The sequence below is a fragment of the Elephas maximus genome, chromosome 4 (genome assembly GCF_024166365.1).
Source record: "Elephas maximus indicus isolate mEleMax1 chromosome 4, mEleMax1 primary haplotype, whole genome shotgun sequence".
In the NCBI taxonomy this organism is placed as follows: Eukaryota; Metazoa; Chordata; class Mammalia; order Proboscidea; family Elephantidae; genus Elephas; species Elephas maximus.
In genome coordinates, this window is record NC_064822.1 from 116,966,206 (window position 1) to 116,987,629 (window position 21,424).

At 41.3% G+C, this 21,424-nt stretch overlaps 1 protein-coding gene across 1 annotated transcript in view; it reads right to left on the bottom strand.

The window, feature by feature from the left end:
- Positions 1-21,149, bottom strand: part of NEMP1 (nuclear envelope integral membrane protein 1) — a 30,303-nt gene extending 9,154 nt beyond the window's left edge. Inside the window, exons 1-4 of the mRNA XM_049883627.1 lie at positions 21,017-21,149; positions 6,269-6,393; positions 4,894-5,113; positions 3,459-3,531 (exon numbers count right to left, since the gene is read on the bottom strand). Of these exons, the coding sequence (XP_049739584.1) occupies positions 3,459-3,531; positions 4,894-5,113; positions 6,269-6,393; positions 21,017-21,143 (545 nt within the window). The 5' untranslated portion in view covers positions 21,144-21,149. The remainder of the gene's footprint in view (positions 1-3,458; positions 3,532-4,893; positions 5,114-6,268; positions 6,394-21,016) is intronic.
- Between the last annotated feature and the right edge of the window lie 275 nt (positions 21,150-21,424).

Below are 21,424 nucleotides of genomic sequence, written 5' to 3' on the forward strand. Positions count from 1 at the left end.
TTGCACTGGGCAAATCTGCTGCAAAAGACCTCTTTAAAGTGTTGAAAACCAAAGTCGTCACCTTGAGGACTAAGGTGCGCCTGACCCAAGCCAAGGTGTTTTCAATCACCTCAGATACGTGTGAAAGCGGACGATGAATAAGGAAGACTGAAGAAGAACTGACACCTTTGAATTGTGGTGCTGGTGAAGAATACTGAATATACATGGACTGCTAAAAGAACAAACAAATCTGTCTTGGAAGAAGTACAAACAGAATGCTCCTTAGAAGCAAGGGTGGCGAGACTATGTCTCACATACTTTGGACACGTTATCAGGAGGGATCAGTCCCTGGAGAAGGACATCATGCTTGGTAAAGTAGACGTTCAGAGAAAAAGAGGAAGACCCTCAACAAGACAGACTGACACAGTTGCTGCAACAGTAGGCTCAAGCATAAAAACAATTTTGAGAATTGCACAGGATTGGGCAGTGTTTCATTCTGTTGTACATAGGTCTGCTAAGGGTCAGAACCGACTAGGGGGCATCTAACAACAATAACAACAGCAAATACTCTTTTTATTTGTGTACACAGTTAATGTTAGTTCTATCTTTGTTTAATGTTTGTTTAGTTATCTATATGTTTTCTTTATATTTTGCACGTTAGTTTCATCTATCTTTAGCTAGTAGGTTCCTAAAAGCAGGAAATGAGTAAGTGGAAGATATGAAAAATAACAGCAAAACTCACAACACTTACTTAAAAGTGTCTCTTCACCTCTGAACGGCATGAAACTCATCGACACCTGGACTTACGTAAATTAGGGCTTACCACTATTTCCAGTGGTGGAAAGGGTAGTGGCTTAGTTATCTAGTGCTGCTATAACAGAAATACTACAAGTGGATGGCTTCAACAGACAGAAATTTACTCTCTCTGTATAGGAGGCTAGATGTTCAAGTTCAGGGTGCCAGCTCTTTCTGTTGGTTCTGGGGGAAGGTCTTCATCATCAATCTCCTGGGTCTAAGAGTTTCTCAGTGCAGGGATCCCAGGTCTACAGCATGTGTTCCACTCCCAGAGCTCTTCATTCTTGGCAGTAGGAGGTCTCCATCTCTCTGCTTCCTTCTCTCTCCTTTTATCTCTTTTAAGATAAATGGTGATGCAGGCCACATCCTAAGGAAACTCCCCTTATGTTGGATCAGGGCCGTGACCTGAGTAAGAGTGCAGCATCCTACTCTAATCTTCTTTAACATAACCTAATCTTGCCTCATTAACCGCAGGCAGAGATTAAGATTTACAACACATAGGAAAATTAGATCACAAAATGGAGGACAACTACATAATACTGGGAATCATGGCCTAGCCAAGCTGACACACATTTTGGGGGACACAATTCAATCCATAACATTCCACCCTTTGGTCCCCCAAAATTCATATCCGTGCCACATGTAAAACATTTTCGCCCCATCATATCATCCCATAAGTCTTAAATCAACTCCAAATTTCAAAAATCCTCTTCATTTACGAAATCTAGAATACAAATTATCTGCTTCCAAAGTACAATGGTGGAACAGACACAAGGTAGACGTGGAGAAACTGGAGGGAAAGAACAGATAACAGACACCAAGCAAGTCAGCAGAACACATTACATTTGCTCCCAAGCCTTGAAAATAATCCTCTGTGTTGGCCACTCTCTCCGGATTCTGGGTGGAGGCCCCTCGGCCCTGGGCTTTAGCTCCGCCTTCCAGGCCCACTGGAACAGCAACTCTGTTTCCTCCCATTTGGGTGGCCCCATTCTCCTAGTCTGCCTGAGTGGCAGCATCACCCATTCAGCCCAGCAGGCCCTGTTCTTCTGCCCCTTAAGCATGGCAGCCCCACCCCCTCAGCTTTGGACAGATCTGGCCCCATCACACTGGCACTCATGAAAGGCAGCCCCACACTCTGGAACCGAGTAGGTGAGGATCAGACTCTTTGAAACCTAGGAGGCTGTGGCCCTACCCTTTGAAGCCCCGTAAGCCATGACCACATCCTTTGAGACCCTGGAGGTCATGGACCTACCCTTTGAGGCTGAGGCAGCTGTACTTCTTGTGTTGTCTCTTCAGCTTCTGCTTCCTAGTTCCTTGGCCTCTCGGCCCCTTGGGCCCTTAGGCCAGCCCAGTGTCTGCTCGAGAAAGCATTCCAAAGCTCTGTAGCTCCACTGGTAAGTGCCTGGAGGCACCCCACTCAGCCAGTAAACCTCCACAGGAAGGAATTCAGCTCTCTTGCTCCATAGGTCAGCAAGCCTAGCTCCACGGGTAAGTGTCCAGAGGCACTCCACTCTGCCAGAAAGCCTCCTGTGCGAAGGCATTTAGCTCTCTCGTTTCGTGGGTTGGCTCCCATGCTGTCTTATACTGGTCTCCTGGTTCTGCTGCTGCTTCTTACCATCTGCACCATCTCTGGTGTTAAAGCTCTCCTCACTTCCTTCTGAGTCCTCACCAGAATTGTCTTTGATGTCCATAATTCCACCAAGAGTTTCTTCAAGGCAATCTAGGCTTTTACTATTAGGCGCCTTAAAACTCTTCCAGCCTCTACCCATTAGTCAATTCAAATCCACTTCTACGTTTTAGGTATCTGTTGAAGTAGCACCCCACTTTCGGTGCTAACTCCCCTCTTAGTTATCTAGCGCTGCTGTAACAGAAATACCACAAGTGGATGGCTTCAACAAACAGAATTTATTCTCTCACAGTCTAGGAGGCTAGAAGTCCAAATGCAAGGTGCCAGCTCCAGAGGAAGGCTTTCTCTCTCTGCCAGTTCTGTGGGAAGGTCTTTGTCATCAATCTTCCCCTGGGTCTAGGAGTTTCTAAGTGATGAGACTTCAGGTCCAAAGTATGTGCTCTGCTCCCAGCTCTTCACTCTTGGTGGTAGGAGATCCCCCTCTCTCTGCTTGCTTTTCTCTCCTTTTATCTCTTTTAAGACAAAAGGTGGTGCAGGCCATATCCTAGGGAAACTCCTCTTATATCGGATCAAGGCCGTGGCCTGCGTAAGTGTGTTGAGTCCCACTCTAATCCTCTTTAACATAACTTAATCTTGTCTCATTAACCACAGGCAGAGATCAAGATTTACAACACACAAGAAAGTTGTATCAGGTCACAAAATGGAGGACAACCACATTAATGCTGGGAATCATGGCTAGCCAAGTTGACACATATTTCTGGGGGACACAAGTCAATCCGAAACAGGTGGTAATCTTCAACTTCATAATATTGGCTAAATCCCATCACATGATGGGTTCCTCTAACGAGGAAATTTCATTATTGCCAATCTTATTAATAACAAGAAAAACAAAAATCATAGCACATACTAAAGTGGTAAAAAAAAAAATCTCCAAGCAGATAATGGCCTAGCCATAAAGATCCTGGACTTGGAAATGCCAGCACTTAGCATTTTTATGACCAATGTCAAGAGGGTGGGCCTGAGCCTCATCATACCGTACACTAGCCTAGGAACCTACCTGCTCAGCAAGTCTCCACAAAAAAATAGCATAAGTCCCAGGAGGAAAACAAGGAAGAGTTTGGGGTCAAATCCTGAAATAAATAAAGACTTCTGTTTAATACAAGAACCAAACAGTTTAAGGCACTAAAGAATAAAAGGCAATGTTGGTGTTATTGGTCAGCTACAATTAGATAAATGCAAAAAGCACACCTAAACACCAATGTAAATGCCACACAAAGCCTGGGCACCCCTCCAAAGAGAAAGTGTAATTAGGTCTCTGTCTAAACTGTACTTTCCTGAAGATCTTATTTTAGTTTTGGCTACCTATGCTAAGGCTAAAAGAAACTAAGCCTCACTGGATGAAGTGAGGCATGGTGCCATCAGCACTTCATGCAATCATCCACAAGGGGTCTCCACCACTCAGGCTTTCAAGCCTTTAGTCACTCAGAGGCACAGAATTTTTTTTTTTTGGGTCAGGGCCCTCTGTTGTTCACTAACTGGCTGCCTTCCTTGTCCAACACCTCCTACTTCCCTTTGCTATTACAAGCCCTGTGCTGGAAAGGCCTGCACTCATACACATCTCAGTACCAGGGGGCCCAAGTAGAGGCCCCTCAGGGGCATACCAGACACTCCCACAGTTTTCACTTTCAAGAGCTCTGGAGTCCAGGGGAGGCCCACAAACAGAACAGGAGCAAGAGAGATCAGTAAATGTAGAAAGAACACCAAAAAATACGCCATTTCTTTACAACCAAAGAACTTTGGGATCCTAGGACAATTGGAAGGGCACAAACCTATTTCATAGCAAAACCTAGAATCGTTCCCACTACTCACAACATCCCAGGACCCTGGGTAGTAATCCGGGAGAAGCCAAAAGTTAGAATTCAACACGACAATAAGCCGGCTCCTCTGTGAAAGTTTCTCAGACACGTTCAGAGAAGGGAAAACTTCTCCCAGTCCCACTGAATAAACCTAAGCTGCAGTGGTCTTCCTCTTTATTTACAGGTCCAAAAGTATCCTTTTTATTTGTGAAGTATTAATATTCAATCTTACCTTTCTTCAGTTTTTATTGTTTAACCATTCATGTCTTCAAATATATAGGCCTGTACATTTTGTGACATCTACCTTTGTCTGGAAATGCCCAGAAGGCAGGAACACATTTGTCTGATTTACTCTCAAAACCATGAGGCACACTGGCAGTACTAGGAATGTAAGTCTGCGCAATTCTAGGTAAGGAAGTACTTGGAATGACCTGAGGGGGAAGTCTCAATTCAAGACCCAGAGTCTTACATGGGGTGAAGTCTCCCTGAACTGTCTGGAGTAGCGGTATACTCAGGGTTATAATCAGAACCAAAATGGAGCTGTCTTGGCCTGACTTCTCTCTCACTAATTATACCCTCCAAAGCTCAGTCCCTTCTCACTACAGGATCCATCAGCAAAATAGAGGTGAAACTTACTCCGAGTCACAACAACACTGTAGTTGGTATCGTTCTCCATAATCTCAACTTTGAGGCAGGTTTTTGTGCTGTATAGACCCACATTAACATAAGTGTCATTCAGTTTCTCTTTCAAAAAGGAGGAAAAAAAGTTCCAGATGCTAAACTGCTCCAGCTCCTTCAGCTTCTCCTCATTCTCCACCTGGGTGACTCGTATCAATTTGGAACTATTTATCCAGATCTGTAAGACAAGTAACATTGGGATGAGAACAAAGGAAGCAGGAATTTTAAATTTCCACAAAATACAATCTTAAAAAAAACCTTAAATAGCTAAATCAGTGTTAGTGCCAGTCTTCCACAAGGCTGAAAATAAATACAGAGATGCAGCAGCTAAAACATAATTAGGCAAATAACACTGCACGTGGCACAGAGAGGCGGGTGTTAGAATGTCTTGTTAACATGAGCTGAATCTACTATTTGGCCAGAGCATGGGGGGGGGGGCGGGGAGGGAGTCTTCCCAGATGAAAGAATTATCAATTCATTTTCTATGAGAAGTCATACAAAGTCAGGGTCTAGAATATTAAGAAAATTGCCAGGCATAAACAGTCCCAGAAAACTGAAAATGTTTCCTTAATGACAGGCTGAGAAGTTCAACCCATTGTCACAAATTACTGATTATGGTTATAATGTACCCCAGAGGGAGTATCATTTTTGTATCAGACAATTAAAAAAAAAAAAAAAAACCTACAAACCCACCCATCTGTTCTTGACATGAACAATAAATGCCCTTATCAGCAGCTGTGCTTATAGCACAGCAACAGTTCCAAACTGACTCATTTTGTTCAATCACTATCAGAGCCAGACATATGCTGTTCAGGTGACTTAATAGTGCTATAAAATACATGAGACCAAAATCATTCTATCAAGGGTTAGCTTCAGCTCAGGTGGTTTATGAAACATCTTGTGTAGGATCAAAATAGAATAGGAACAGCAAGTTGGAGCAGTTTACATCCTGATAGGCACGCAACAGTTTCCAGCCCAAAGAAGGTATAAGGCCTTGAAAGAGAAGAGAGAGGGTGTGTTGTGCTGGAAAAAGTCAACGGGGGTGGGAGGGAAGAGAGACATTTCCTAGGGAAAAGGTGGAAAGAAGTTTACCACAGGGTCTGCTTAGGAATTCAGAGTATTTTAAGTAGCTCAGGTAGCAGAGAGAGCAACACTAAGTAGGAATAAAGCGCTTACTGATAAAAATACAACCCAGGATAATCTCAACTGTAACAAGGTTGTTAGTGATACATTTTTTATTGTGTGTGAGAGAAAAAAATGTGTCCACATATTCAGTAATCACAGACAGTCATATTTACAGAAGCTGCTCCTGACAAGGCTTCCAGGTTCTTACCTGTATCCGTGTCCATATATCATACCACTGTGGGACAAGCACATTTTTGTAACAGAACTGTTGGCTGATATTGTTATAATAAACTTTGGATTCCTGAAGCATGACCACATGTACACCAGTTTCAGCTTTATGCAAAGAAAGGAAATGACAATTAAGTATAACACAGCACAGCAAGCTAATAACTATAATTCATTTCATAAAAAGAAATAAACCAATACTTTTTCAAAGGCTGTACTTCAACTTGGGGCTAAAACGTTAACCGGACTGAGAAACAAGAAGGAAACTGAGATGAGAAAAGGAATAAGGCAGAGTCTTATTTCTGTCAAATTTAGTTAACCAAATATTACAAATAGTCATTAACCCAAAATAAGTAATAATAAAAGCCATCACTAAGTGTTTATTATGGCACACAGTATGCTAAGTACTTTGCATTTGATCTCTCATTTAACTCTCCCAACAACCCAGTGAGGTAGAGACACTCTCATAATCCCTATTTTACAAATGAGGAAACCAATACTTAGGAAGATTAAGTAATTTGCCCAAAATCACACAGGTAGTAAGTAATTTAACCGAGATTAAGACCCAAGTCTGACTGTGGTTTTAACCACTACATACCTTGCCTCCCTTTTAAGGCAGAGCTAAGAGTAAGCCCATTTGTTGATTTTCTCCATCCCTCTCTTAAGTGGGATAGGCAGAGTTGACAAAGTTTTGGTATATACAGTACTTCAAGAGAATATGAAAAGATTGCAAAGTGGCTTTTTTCCAGCTATTTTGTTTCATCTCAAGTCTTAAGACCAACCAATGGTTATATACATTCTCTTTGTTATTAACAAAACAGAATATTCTCCCCCCAGGAGTTTGTATTCCATCTCAGCTAATTCAAGGTTACAAGTGACTACTCCTCTGTACCTTCCCACCCAAGTTTGCCCAAGCTACCTTCCTTATCACAAAACATTTAAATAACTCCTTCCTTCAGTTCTACATTGTGCTCAGCTACTCATCAAGTGCTACTATATCGGGAAATTTAGTTATCATTTTGGTTCTGAGTTTAAAGTGGGTTGATTCAAATAAACTAAATAAAAAACAAACAAAAAAACCTTCAATCAAATTTCAGAAAGCCAAAATTACGGAGTGGCATTGATGCCCACCAGTCCAAAATGGTTTTAGGGTGAAGCCAAGACTAATATTGAAGTCAAATCCAATCTTGAACCTAAATCTAAGAGCTAAAACTATAAAACTCTTAAAAAGAAAAAAATCATAGGCGTGGTGTTTCCTAGTTGGTGAAAGACATCGTGCACATGGACGGATAGTGTGTCCTTTTTGGTACATGAAGCGCCTACCGGGAACCATCCCAGTCCCAGACTTCACCCTATATGTCTCTTTACCTGAAGCCCAAAATAACACACAGAGAGAGCACATGGAGAGGTCCATGTGGAAAGGAAATGAGACCCCAAGCCAACCCATAACCCTATTGCCATTGAGTCGATTCCGACTCAGAGATACCCTATAGCACAGAGTAGAACTGTCCCATAGAGTTTCCAAGGAGCGTCTGGCGGATGTGAACTACTAACCCGTTGGTTAGCAGCCATAGCACTTAACCACTATACCAACAGCATTTCCCCCAAGCCAACAGCCAGCATCAAATGTCAGACCATGTCAGTAAGCCTTCAGATGATTCCAGCTCCTAGGCTTTGAACCACCCCTGATGACCCTGCGTAGAGCAGATACAAACTAGTCCCTCTGTGCCCTGCCCAAAACGCAGTTTCATGAATACAACAAATGTTGTCATTGTTTCAAAAAAAAAATCATAGCTGTAAATCTTCATAGCCTCATATTTTGCAATGGTTTCTTAAATATGACAACAAAAACACAAGCAACCAAAGAAAAAAACAAGTTGGACATCATGAAATTTAAAAAATGTTCATGCTTCAAAGGGTACTGTCAAGAAACTGAAAATATTTGCAATTTATGTATCTGATAAGGGTCTACTATCCAGAATATATAAAGAACTCTTAAAACTCAACAATAAAGACAACACAACTAAAACATGGGCAAATGATTTGGATACATCTCCAAAAATATACAAATAGACAATACCAAACCAAAACAAACCCAGTGCCATCGAGTCAATTCTGACTCAGCGACCCTACAGGACAGAGCAGAACTGCCCCATAAGGTTTCCAAGGAGCGCCAGTGCATTTGAACTGTGGACCTTTTGGTTAGCAGCCATAATTCTACACCACCAGGGTTTCCAAAACATTCCTGTTGAGTCGATTCCAACTCATAGCAACCCTATAGGGCAGAGTAGAATTGCCCCATGGTGTTTCCAAGGCGCGGCTGGTAGATTCAAACTGCTGACCTTTTGGTAAGCAGCGAGTTCTTAACTGTTGTGCCACCAGGGCTCCTACTAAAACCTACTAGTCACTAAAAAAAACAAAAACCAAACCTGTTGCCATCGAATCAATTCTGATTCATAGCGACCCTACAGGACAGAGTAGAACTGCCCCATAGAGTTTCCAAGGAGTACCTGGTAGATTCGAACTGCCGACATTTTGATTAGCAGCCTAGTTCTTAACCACTACGCCACCAGGGTTTCCACTAGTCACTAGGGAGATGCAAATGAAAACCACAAGACAGCACTTAACACCTACTAGGATGGCTATAATCAAAAAGACTAAAATAACAAGTGTTGGTGAGGCTGTGGAAAAACTGCAACCCTCATCCACTGTTGAAGGGATAACGAACGAAATGGTGCAGCAGCCTTGGAAAAGTTTGACAGTTCCTTAAAAAGTTAAACGCAGTTACCAAATGGTCCAGCAATTCCACTTTGTGGTGCAATGAATTATTTTTGTGTGTGGCCTTTCTAGCCATGGTCTTCTGACTTCCATCCAGGTGACTGAGTGGGGCTGTGCAAATAATTGTGGCCCACTGAGGGGATTGGTCAGTTTTGCCTTAAAAGCCAATTCCAGAACACAGAGGAGAGCCCACCTCCACCAAAGAAGGAAAGATCCACAGCAGAGACCTGCAGGAGACCGTGCAGAGGGCTTCCTGACCCATGGAGTGAGAAAGCTGAGTGCCTTTGGGCAGAGACTGAGGGCCAGGAAGAAGTCTACACCCACGAATTTGGGACTTGACAGTCTCCACAACCACGTGAGCCATTTCCTTTATATGGTTCGTGAGTTCTGTGAGACATTGCAGTGAATTGGGGAACCCAAAGACAGGAGGGACAGTACTGAAGCAAGAGGGAGTAGTTGATGTTAGAGATGATGGAGTGGTACAGCAGCTTAGAAAAGTTAAGACGTTTGGGACATCTTTAACCTCCGCCTCACAGGAACCAGCTTTGTGCTGATCCTTATAAAGGAAATTATTCATTTACACTTCTAGGGAATTTGGCCAAAGAGAACTGAAAACATGCCCACATAAAAACCTGTAGCAGCACTATTCATAACACTCAAAAAAGTAGAAAAAACTCAAATGTCTATCAACAGATGAATGGATAAATATAATGTGGTATATACCTACAAAGGGATATTATTCAGCCATAAAAAAGAATGATATACACTACAACATGGAGGAACCTTGAAAATATTATGCTCAGTGAAAGAAACCAGACACAAATGGCCACATTCTGTGATTCCATTTATATAAAACAGAATCGATGCTGGAGATCGCATGATAGAATTTGCAAGACCGATGACCTATTCGCTGGAAATATTTTTAACAACACAAACAGTAACTATACACATGGACCTCACCAGATGGAATACACAGGAATCAAACTGACTACATCTGTGGAAAGAAATGGTGGAGAAGCTCAATATCATCAATCAGAACAAGGCCAGGGGCCAACTGCGGAACAGACCATCAATTGCTCCTATGCAATTTCAAGTTGCAGCTGAAGAAAATCAAAACAAGTCCACAAGAGCCAAAGTATGACTTGGAGTATATCCCACCTGAATTTAGAGACCATCTCAAGAATAGATTTGACCCAATGAACTCTAATGACCGAAAACCAGACAAGTCACGGAATGACAAGGACATCATACATGAAGAAAGCAAAAGGTCATTAAAAAGAAAGAAAATGGATGTCAGAAGAGGCTCTGAAACTTGCTCTTCAATATAGAATAGCTAAAGCGAATGGAAGATGTGATGAAGTAAAAGAGCTGAAGAGAAGATTTCAAAGGACAGCTCAAGAAGAGGAAGTATTCTAATGAAATGTGTGAAGACCTGCAGTTAGAAAAACAAAAGGGAAGAACACGCTCAGTATTTCTCAAGCTGAAGGAATTGAAGAAAAAATTCAAGCCTCAAGCATGTGATCCTAATACTCCCCAGCATGTTTTCTCCTTTTCAAAATCGGCCACAGAGAGCTTGACATAACTAATGCCTGATGAACCTGTGAGTTTTTCTCCTTTCTCTGCCTAGCTCCTCCTTCACATACCTTTGTTAATGACTGTTCTTTGTTTTAATCCGCTGCAAATAACTGTTTTGTTCTGTCCAACCACCTCTGACTTACGACCCCCCCCACAGGAAAATCAGAGCACAAGTGTCTGATATGTATATTTTCAGCCTGATAAAGAGATAACTTTATGTATCTTTTTAGTCTGATAAAGAGTCTTTTGTTACTATCTTGTAATGAATAACTCCTCCAGCCATGCCATCTGCAGGCTACAAAGACACTTCTCACCCTTGTAAAATTCTATATACACTCTGATGTAAAATTGCTCTTTGGGACTCCATTGAGACAGCCTGTGTTGCTGTTGGGTCCCCAGTGATGTATACATCTCCTGAATAAGCTTTCTCACTCTTTCTGACTTGGAGTACATTTCATTGGCTCGACTGCTCCAGGGCACGGACCCTAATCGGGCAACAAGTAGCAATACTGAAGGATTCTAAGGGCAAAATATTGAACAACGCAGGAAGCATCAAAAGCAGATGCTTTTGTACAATCACTGTACAAAAAGAATTGTTGGACATTCAACCATTTCACTGAGGCAGCATACGATCAAGAACAAATGGTATTGAAGGAAAAAGTCCAAACTGCACTGAAGGCACTGGTGAAAAACAAGGCTCTAGGAGCTGACGGAATACCAACTGAGATATTTCAACAAATGGATGCAATACTGGAAGCTGTCACTCGCCCATGCCAAGAAATTTGGAAGAGAGCTACCTAGCCAACCGACTGGAAGAGATCCATATTTGTGCCCATTCCAAAGAAAGGTGATCCAACAGAACGTAGAAATTATAGAACAATATCGTTAATATCATACAAGTAAAATTTTGTTGAAGATCATTCAAAAATGGTTGCAGCAGAACACTGATAGGTAACTGCCAGAAATGATGTCAGATGGATCTTGGCTGAAAGCAAAGAACACCAGAAAGATTTCCACCTGTGTTTTATTGACTATGCAAAGGCTTTTGACTCTGTGGGTCATAACAAATTATGGATAACACTGTGAAGAATGAGAATTCCAGAACATTTAACCGTGCTCAGACCAAGTGGCAGTTGTTCGAACAGAACAACAGGATACTGCATGATTTAAAATCAGGAAAGGTGTGCCTTAGGGTTGTATCCTTTCACCAAACTTATTCAATCTGTATGCTGAGCAAATAATAAGAGAACCAGACTATATGAAGAAAAGGGCATCAAGATTGAGGAAGACTCATTAAAATGACAAGCAGATGATACAGCCATGCTTGTTGAAAGTGAAGAGGCCTTAAAGCACTTACTGATGAAGATCAAAGGCTATACAGCCTTTAATATGGATTACATTTCAATTAAAAAAAAAAAAAACAACTTGACCAATAAGCAACATCATGACCAAATATTTAATTTGTTAAGAATCTCATTTTACATGGATCCACAATCAACGCCCATGGAAGCAGCAGCTGAGAAATCAAACAAAGTACTGCACTGGGCAAATCTGCTGCAAAAGACCTCTTTAAAGTGTTTAAAAACCAAAGATGTCACTTTGAGGACGAAGGTACATCTGACCCAAGCCATGGTATTTTCTCTCACCTTACATGCTTGTGAAAGCTGGACTGTGAACAAGGAAGACTGAAGAAGAACTGCATTTGAATTATGGTGTTGGAGAAGAATACTGGCTATACCATGGACTGCCAAAAGAACAAACTTGTCTTGGGACAAGTACAGCCAGCATGCTCCTTAGAAGCGAGGATGGTGAGACTTCGTCTTACATACTTTGGACATGTTGTCAGGAGGGACCAGTCCCTGGAGAAGGATATCATGCTTGGTAAAATAGAGGGTTAGCGAAAAAGAGGAAGACCCTCAACAAGATGGATTGATACAGTGGCTGCAACAATGGGCTCAAACACAGCAACAATTGCGAGGGTGGCGCAGGACCAGGCAGTGTTTCGTTCTGTTGCACACAGGGTCACTGTGAGCCAGAACTGACTCTATAGTACCTAACAACAACAATTTACATGAAATATCCAGAATAGGCAACTCACAGATACAGATACAAAGTGGATTAGTTGTTGCCAGAGGCTGGAAGGAGGCGGGAATATGAAGTGACTGCTAATGGGTACAGGGTTTCTTTCTGAGGTGATAAAAATGTGCTGGAATTAGACAGTGGTGATGGGTGCACAATCTCGTGACTACAATAAAAACTACTGATCTGTACACTTTTACAGGGTAAATCTTATGGTATATGAATTATATCTCAATTTTTTAAAATACAGTCTGGATACACTATCAATTTCTCACTAGGGTTTAACCTAATAGTAATTTGGATTTTCTCCAATCCTATCTTTCCTAAAATGAAACCATTCCAAAACCCTGTTGACCATATGTCTCACTAAAAAGTCCACAAATCTACCGAAAAGACTACTAAAAACACCAAACCAGTTGCCGTGGAGTCAGTTCTGATTCATTGTAGACCCTATGTGTTTCCGAGTAGAACTGTGCTCCACAGGAATTTTAATGGCTGATTTATCAGAACTAGATCACCAGGCCTTTCATCTGAGGCATCTCTGGGAGGACTTGAACCACAAACCTCTGAGTTAACGGCAAGTACGTTAACTGTTTGGACCACGAAGGGGCTCCACTGAAAAGAATACCTACTCACATATATCAATTAAGAGTGTATTTTCTTCTGGAAAGTGAATAGTAAGGTTACATGAAATTTAAAAATACCGTACTTAAAAATTCATTGAGGCCTGCAAAAACACTGGGAAGCATTACCAAAACTAGATGTTGAACAAGAACCTATAGCTTCCTTAAAAAATACTCAGTCTAAAAGTCCAACCCCCATTCATGATAGAAACTCTCAATAAAATAGGTACAGAAGGGAAATTCCTCAACATAATGAAGGGGATCTATACAAAACCAACAGCCACCATCATTCTTAATGGAGAGAAGCTGAAAACATTCCCCTTGACAACAGGAACAAGACAAGGATGCCCATTATCACCACTCCTATTTAACATTGTGCTGGAAGTCCTAGTTAGAGCAATAAGGCAAAAAAAAGAATTAAAGGGCATCCAAATTGGTAAAGAAAAAGTAAAACTGTCCCTATTTGTGGATGATATGATACTACACATAGAAAACCCAGAAGATTTCATGAGAAAACTACTGGGGCTAATAGATTCAGCAGAGTAGCAGGATACAAGATAAATAATACAAAAATCTATTGGATACCTATACACCAATAAGGAGAACGATGAAGAGGAAATAGGAAAACAATACCATTTATAATGGCCTCTAAAACAAAATACTTAGGAGTAAATCTAACCGGGGATATAAAAGACCTATCGAAGAAAACTACAAAATACTAACTGCAAGAAACCAAAAGAGATCTACATAAATAGAAAAACATACCATGCTCACAGATAAGTAGACTCAACATTGTGAAAATGACAATTCTACCCAAAGCATTTACAAATACAATGCAATCCGGATCCAAATACCAACAACATTCTTTAAAGAGATGGAAAAAGTAATCATTTACTTTATATGGAAATGGAAGAAGCCCCGGATAAGTAAAGCACTGCTGAAGAATAAAGTAGGAGGACTCGCACTACCTGACCTCAGAACCTACTATCCAGCTACAATAGTCAAAACAGCCTGGAACTGGTATGATGACAAGTACATTGACCAATGGAAGTGGATTGAGAACCCAGATGTAAATCTACCCACCCACAGTCACCTGATCTTCGACAAGGGCCCAAAGTCCACCAAATGGGAAAAGACAGTCTCTTCTAACAAACGGCAAAACTGCATGTCCATCTGCAAAAAAAATGAAACAGGACCCATACTTCCCACCACACACAAAAACGAATTCAAAATGGATCAAGACCCAAATATAAAGCCAGAAACTATAAAGATCATAGAAGAAAAAACAGGATCAACTCTAGGGGCCCTAACACAGGGCATTAACAGGATACAAACCATAACTAACAACACACAAACTCCAGAAGATAGGCTAAATAACTGGGATCTTCTAAAAAGTAAACATTTGTGCTCACCAAAAGAGTAAAAAGAGAACCTACTGCCTGGGAAAAGAATTTTGGCTATTACAAATCTGACAAAGGTCTAATCTCCAAAATCTACAGGAGAATCCAACATCTCTTCAACAAAAAGACAAATAAACCAATTAAAAATAGGCAAAGGAAATGAACAGACACTTCACCAAAGAAGACATTCAAAGGGCTAACAAATACATGAGGAAATGCTTGCAATCACTAGCCATTAGAGAAATGCAAATCAAAACCACAATGAGATACCATCTCACTCCAGCATTACTGGCATGAATTAAAAAAAACATAAAATAAAAAATGTTGGAGAGGCTACGGGGAGACTGGAACTCTTATGCACTGCTGGTGGGAATGCAAAATGATATAACCATTTTGGAAAATGATATGACACTTCCTTAGAAAGCTAGAAATAGAAATACCTTATGATCCAGCAATCCTACTTCTAGAAATATATCCTAGAGAAATAAGAGTCACCACACAAATAGAAATACGCACAACCATGTTCATTGCAGCATTGTTCACAATAGCAAAAAGATGGAAACAACCTAAATGCTATCAACAGAGGAATGGGTAAACAAACTACAGTTCTTTATCACCTGGAGTACTACGCAATGATAAAGAACAATCTCACAACATGGATGAATCTGGAGGGCATCGTGCTGAGTGAAATCAGTCAATCACAGAAGGACAAATATTATATGTGACCACAACTATAAAGTCAGGAAAGGTATGCGTCAGGGTTGTATCCTTTCACCATACCTATTCAATCTGTATGCTGAGCAAATAATCCAAGAAGCTGGACTATATGAAGAAGAACGGGGCATCAACATTGGAGGAAGACTCATTAACAACCTGCATTATGCAGATGACACTACCTTGCTTGCTGAAAGTGAAGAGGACTTGAAGCACTTACTGATAAAGATCAAAAACCACAGCCTTCAGTATGGATTACACCTCAACATAAAGAAAACAAAAATCCTCACAACTGGACCAACAAGCAACATCATGATAAATGGAGAAAAGATTGGAAGTTGTCAAGGATTTCATTTTTACTTGGATCCACAATCAACACCCATGGAAGCAGCAAGAAATCAAGACGCATTGCATTGGGAAACTTCTTATGTACAACAAAACACCTCCCAGGATAAAGACACTAGACTTTAAGGCTAAGGGTCATAAAAAACTCGGGGGACACCTATATCACCTAGCATAACGTAGCGCATAAAAACATGTTAGTGAGCACTGTCTGGGGTCTTAAAAGCTTGCCAGTGGCCATCTAAGATACAGCTAGTGGTCTCTTCCCGTCATGAGTAAAGGAGAGTGAAAACACCCAAAGACAGAAGGGAGCGATCAGTCCCAAGGATTAACAGGCCACATGCACCACATCCTACACAACCCCAGACCAGAACCAGATGGTGCCTGGCTAGCACTACCACCACTCTGACTGGGATTGCAATAGAGGGTCCCAGACAGAGTCAGAGAAAAAATGTAGAACAAAAAATCAAATTCATAAAAAAAGGACCAAACTTACTGGTCTGATAGAGACTAAAGGAATCTCTAAGACTATGGCTCCAAGCACCCCTCCAACCTCAACTGAAGCCATTCTCAGAAACCACCTTCCAGCCAAGCAATAGACAGGCCTATAGAATAAACAATAACACCTGAAAAGAACCTGCTCCGTAAAACAAAGAGTTACAAGAGAACAAAACGGCTACATTTTCTAAAAGTAAAGATGAGAAGGCAGGAAGGGATAGGAAAACCAGACGAAACAAAATAGGAAACCCAGAGGGGAAATGAGGAGAATGCTTATACAGTGTGGGGATTGCAACCAACGTCATGGAACACTTTGTGTACAATTTGTTGGATGGGAAACTAATCCGCTTTGTAAACTTGCACCTAAAACACAATAGGATACCAACAACAAAAAAATGTTAGAATTAACAGCTTCTTAAATTTAGCTCTTTCCTTTCCAGAATTCCACACCATTCAATGGAAAAAATAAACCCATTGCCCGCTGAGTCGATACCAACTCATAGCAACCCTACAGGACAGAGTAGAACTGCCCCACAGGGTTTCCAAGGAGTAGCTGGTGGACTGAACTGCTGACCTGGTTAGCAGCCAAACACTTAAACCACTGCACCACCAGGGCTCCAGTTCAAGGGAAAGATGGAAACAATGTCAAAAAAAAAAAAATCTTTTAACCTAAACCTTCAGTGAAAATCAGCACCTTGGCCACCACATCTTTGGAAATTCACTGAGGGGGGATGAATTCAACCTGAGAGGGATGATCTGTGGAAACAACCACGACTCAGCTGTAGCTTAAATTTTTAGAGACAGAATTAAAGTAAATGGCCTTAAATATACACAACTTGTCAAAACGCTCACGATAGTACCTTGTGCTTCCCATGGCAAAACGACACATTACATCGCCTTTTTTCCTCTCCCCAAACTGGGTTAGCCATCGTGTTAAAAAGCAGAATAAATTAAACATTCAGGAAGGTACCCTTCTAAGCCTAAAAATCTAGCTCTTCTGAAAAAATGCCTTCTTGGAATTTAGTGAATCACAACTTGCTTACTGTATTTACCTATACGGGAGTTATCGAGTTCATATTCTCTTGGCTAATCACTATCAGGAAACCCTGGTGGTGTAACCACGTGCTACGGCTGCTAATTAAAGGGTCAGCAGTTCGAATCCACCAGGCGCTCCTTGGAAACTCTATGGAGCAGTTCCACTCTGTCCTATAGGGTCGCTATGAGTCAGAATTGACTCCACGGCACCAGCTTTGGTTTTGTTTGGTTTAATCACTTTCATATTCACTTGTAATCATTACAAACTTACTTTTCAGCCTACAAACACTAATCATTTAACATCTGCTGATAGAAAGTAATGAAAATGATTCACAGCATGTAGGTGCTAGAAGGGACCCTAAAAAGTCATGAAAAACAAACTCTTCTAATTCTTAAATAACCTCTACTCGTTTCTGTTAAGTGGTAATCAGTTTACACTTAAAAGTCTCCTTAAAAACTAGCGTCTTAAATCAATAAGCTTAGCAAAAGATACTCAATGGGATGCTGGGACCACTGGCTGGTTATCTGGGAAACAGTATCTGTCTAGAATTTCATACCAAATGCCAACATGAATTTTTACAGACAGATTAAAGACTAAAAAGAAAAAAATTAAATCATACACATAGGGAAATAGTTCTGCTAGAAAAACAAAACCAGTATCAGTTCAATTTTGAAGGACTATTTCAGCATAAAAGCAATGGAAGAAATCTAAAAAACACAATCAAGTGAACACATTAAAAAGACAAAATTAAGGAATAGTTCTACAATAAATGATTATTTATTAAGGATATATACATATATACGGAAGCCCTGGTGGCTCAGTGGTTAAGAGCTACGGCCACTAACCAAAAGGTTAGCAGTTCAAACCCACCAGGCGCTCCTTCAAAACACTATGGGGCAGTTCTACTCTGTCCTATACAATCACTATGAGTCAGAGTTGACTCGACAGCAATGGGTATGGGTATACATATATATCCTTAATATATAAAAAAAGCTCACACTAATTGATATTTAAAATAGACCAAAATTCCAATAAATAATAATCATAATAAATAGGCACAGAACAAAGGACACACACACACATCTAAAATTTCAAGTCTATAAACATGGTTATTAACAACTGAAAAATACTATCTCACAAATCTTAAAAGAAATGCAAAGTAAAATAAGATGTAAAACAGATCTGCCACCTATCAGATCTATTTAATTAGTAAAAATATTACAGGGTATGGGCCACAAGCAAACATTGCTGACCGTGGTGTAAACTGGCACACCTTTTCAGGAAAGCATTTTAGCAAGAGGCTTCAAGCAGGGCTTCCAATCGGTTCCAACCCATTCAGTCATGGCCAGAACAGAGCCAAATTTTTAAAATTTGGTTAAAGAGAAATGAGAACCAGAATGAGAAAAATTACGGGTCAAAGCCCTGGAATGGGAGGCCCAGAGGAGGGATAGCAAGCCCCTTCTGGAGACTGCTGATGCAGGAGGCTGGATTATTGCCAGGACTGTGGAGAATGACACACATTCAAAGCAGGATAGTCTGCTGCCATCTTTGAGTGGGGTGCTGCTGTTTCTGACTCTGCCCATCAAAAAATTTGGTTGCTATGCAACATACAGGCTGCCCTTGTTTTCTAAGAGGGAGATCAAATTTCTAGCAGGGCTTTTCCCCCTTCCACTTAAAGTCCCAGTTTTAAAATTCTGGGTTCATTTGGGTGTCACTTCATCTGCCATGACCAAACCAGGTAGAACCAGTTCGAAGCCTTTGTTTCAAGGATCTTAAATATATTTTACCTTTTGATATAATAATTTCTGATTCTTATTTCTGAAAATCTACCTTTAAAAAAAATCCAAATGCAATATTCATACACAAAAAGTTTAAAAAGTGTTATCTACAACAGTGAAAAACTAGAAACACCACAAATATTCCACCAACAATAGGGAGAACATAAAGTAAATAATGGCCTGTCCATACAATGGATTGCAGTACAAGTAAAAATAATATTTACAAAGAATTTTAAGTGGCATAGGGAAATTCTTGTGACAGAACATCAAGTGAGAAAACTATCCCTAGTAACAACTCGCAGACCCCAAGGAAGGGAAGTGGATTACCCACAGGCATACAAGTGTATTACCAATTCAAAACAAATTTTTTTCAATAAAAACATGTGAGAAAGACAACAAAATGTGCTAAAATGGATTGCCTCTGAATCTAATATGCTGGGTTTTCCTAATTCTTTATACTTACCTGTAGTTTCCAAATAATCTAAAATAAACATACTTTATTCTTACGATCAAGCTTTTAAACTTTCAGTGAGAAGGAACCTGTTATCTTTTGAGCTATTAGTCATCATCTTTGGGTACATCTGACTATTAGAAGGTTCTTCTCTGCTACATGATGGCTTCTTTGTAGCTGCCACCCATATAATCTATCAGGTCACACAGAACAAATTATCTCCTGAGTTTACCCTTCTCCAAGCCAAGAAGTCTCTTTTTAAAGAAACTTAAAAGAGAAAGGGACCACTGATTGTGCAGCTAATATGTGCCAGCATTTTTGCACGTACTTTCTCATTTCATCCCTATGACCCTCAAGGTAGGTATTGCTGGCCTCGTTTTGGAAGCTAACCATCTAGCCCAGTTCATCGTGATAACAAACAGCCCTTCAAGTGTTACTCTGAGCCCTGTCTCTGGAAAGTGCCTTCCTGGATACCTCTTCCCCTCTATATGTTAAAATAAATAAATAAATAAATAATTTTTTTTTTTTTTTTTAGAAGGATGCTTATACTTTGGAACTAGATTTGGGGATGTTGAGACCACCTTAAAGCTGCAGCTAAGGATAATACAAGTGACAGCATGAGATACGCAGCAACCCAAGTGAGAGGTGAAAGCACACAGCATGTGTTTCCAAGATAAGATTTCTTTATACCTGAGTTTCAACTCCCTCCAGCGGAAGCTTGGAAACCTCACTTATTTTGCTCTTGTAACTTTACAAAGGGGTAGAAGGAGGCTTTTAAAAGTACAATCTAGGTTTCCTGGATTTTAAGAGCAGAAAAGGAAAATACTTTCATTCTCAGTCCAAAGCCAATCTACAGCAACAGGTACCAAATAATTTTGCCTGAAGAAACATACCCTATGCTGAACGGCCTTGGTCTCTCTTTTGAAATAGGGGGATTTAATGACTTCAGGTCTGTTCTACAGGGCAAGTAGGCGCCAGCGTCTTCCAACGGCAGAAAATATATACAAATCATTGCATTTCTGTCAACTAGAATGATCTGTTCTGCCATCCGTGCTCTCGGCCTGACCAAGTTTACGCTCAGAAAGTGTTTGCTAACTTGCTGAATGAATGGGATGCTCCCTTTTCAGTGGCACTACCGCTGGCCCAGAATGGTCTCGGATCTCTTTCATTTTAACCAGGAGGCCTCTGCAGCGCTACGCAGCCCCCAGGACCACCTCACACCCAGCCCAGGCCTCCCTCTCTGCCCCCGTCCCAAGGATCCAGGCGTCTCCCCCAAGACGCCCCAAGACCCTGACCCTCAGTCCCAACGCCCCTTCGCCAACAACAGAGCTCCTTCCTCTGCACTCCGCCAGCGCCCCTCGACAGAATAATGGAGCACGCCCGCTAAACAATCACCGTTTCTCTAAAAATAACCTCCTCAGCACCCGCCCACTTGGCTGCTGCTGCCCTGGCGGTACCTGCGCCGCAGACCAAGCAGCCGGAGAGGACCAAGAGCAGCCGCACTGCCCCACCGTCCCCGGACCCCCATCCCCTGAGCCCAGGACCAACTGCCGGCGAGACCGCCACTTTCATTCCTCCCGCCATGGTCGCTCAAGCCGCTTCCTCCTCACGTGCCTGTCCCCAGCAACTAACCCTGAACAGGCAGGGCCAGCAGCCTATCAGCTAAAAGGCCCGCCCCCTAACGACCAATCGGATGAGCAGAGCATCATCACTCAGTCTTTTTTTTTTTTTATGGCTACCCCGCCTTAGCAACTGACGGGAGAGGGCGGGAAAGCACTTTTCAGCCTATTAGAAAATTAGCCATGGCAAGAGGAAGATCCCACCCCTTAACAACACGCTTCCGTCTCCAGTTTATTTACAACCAA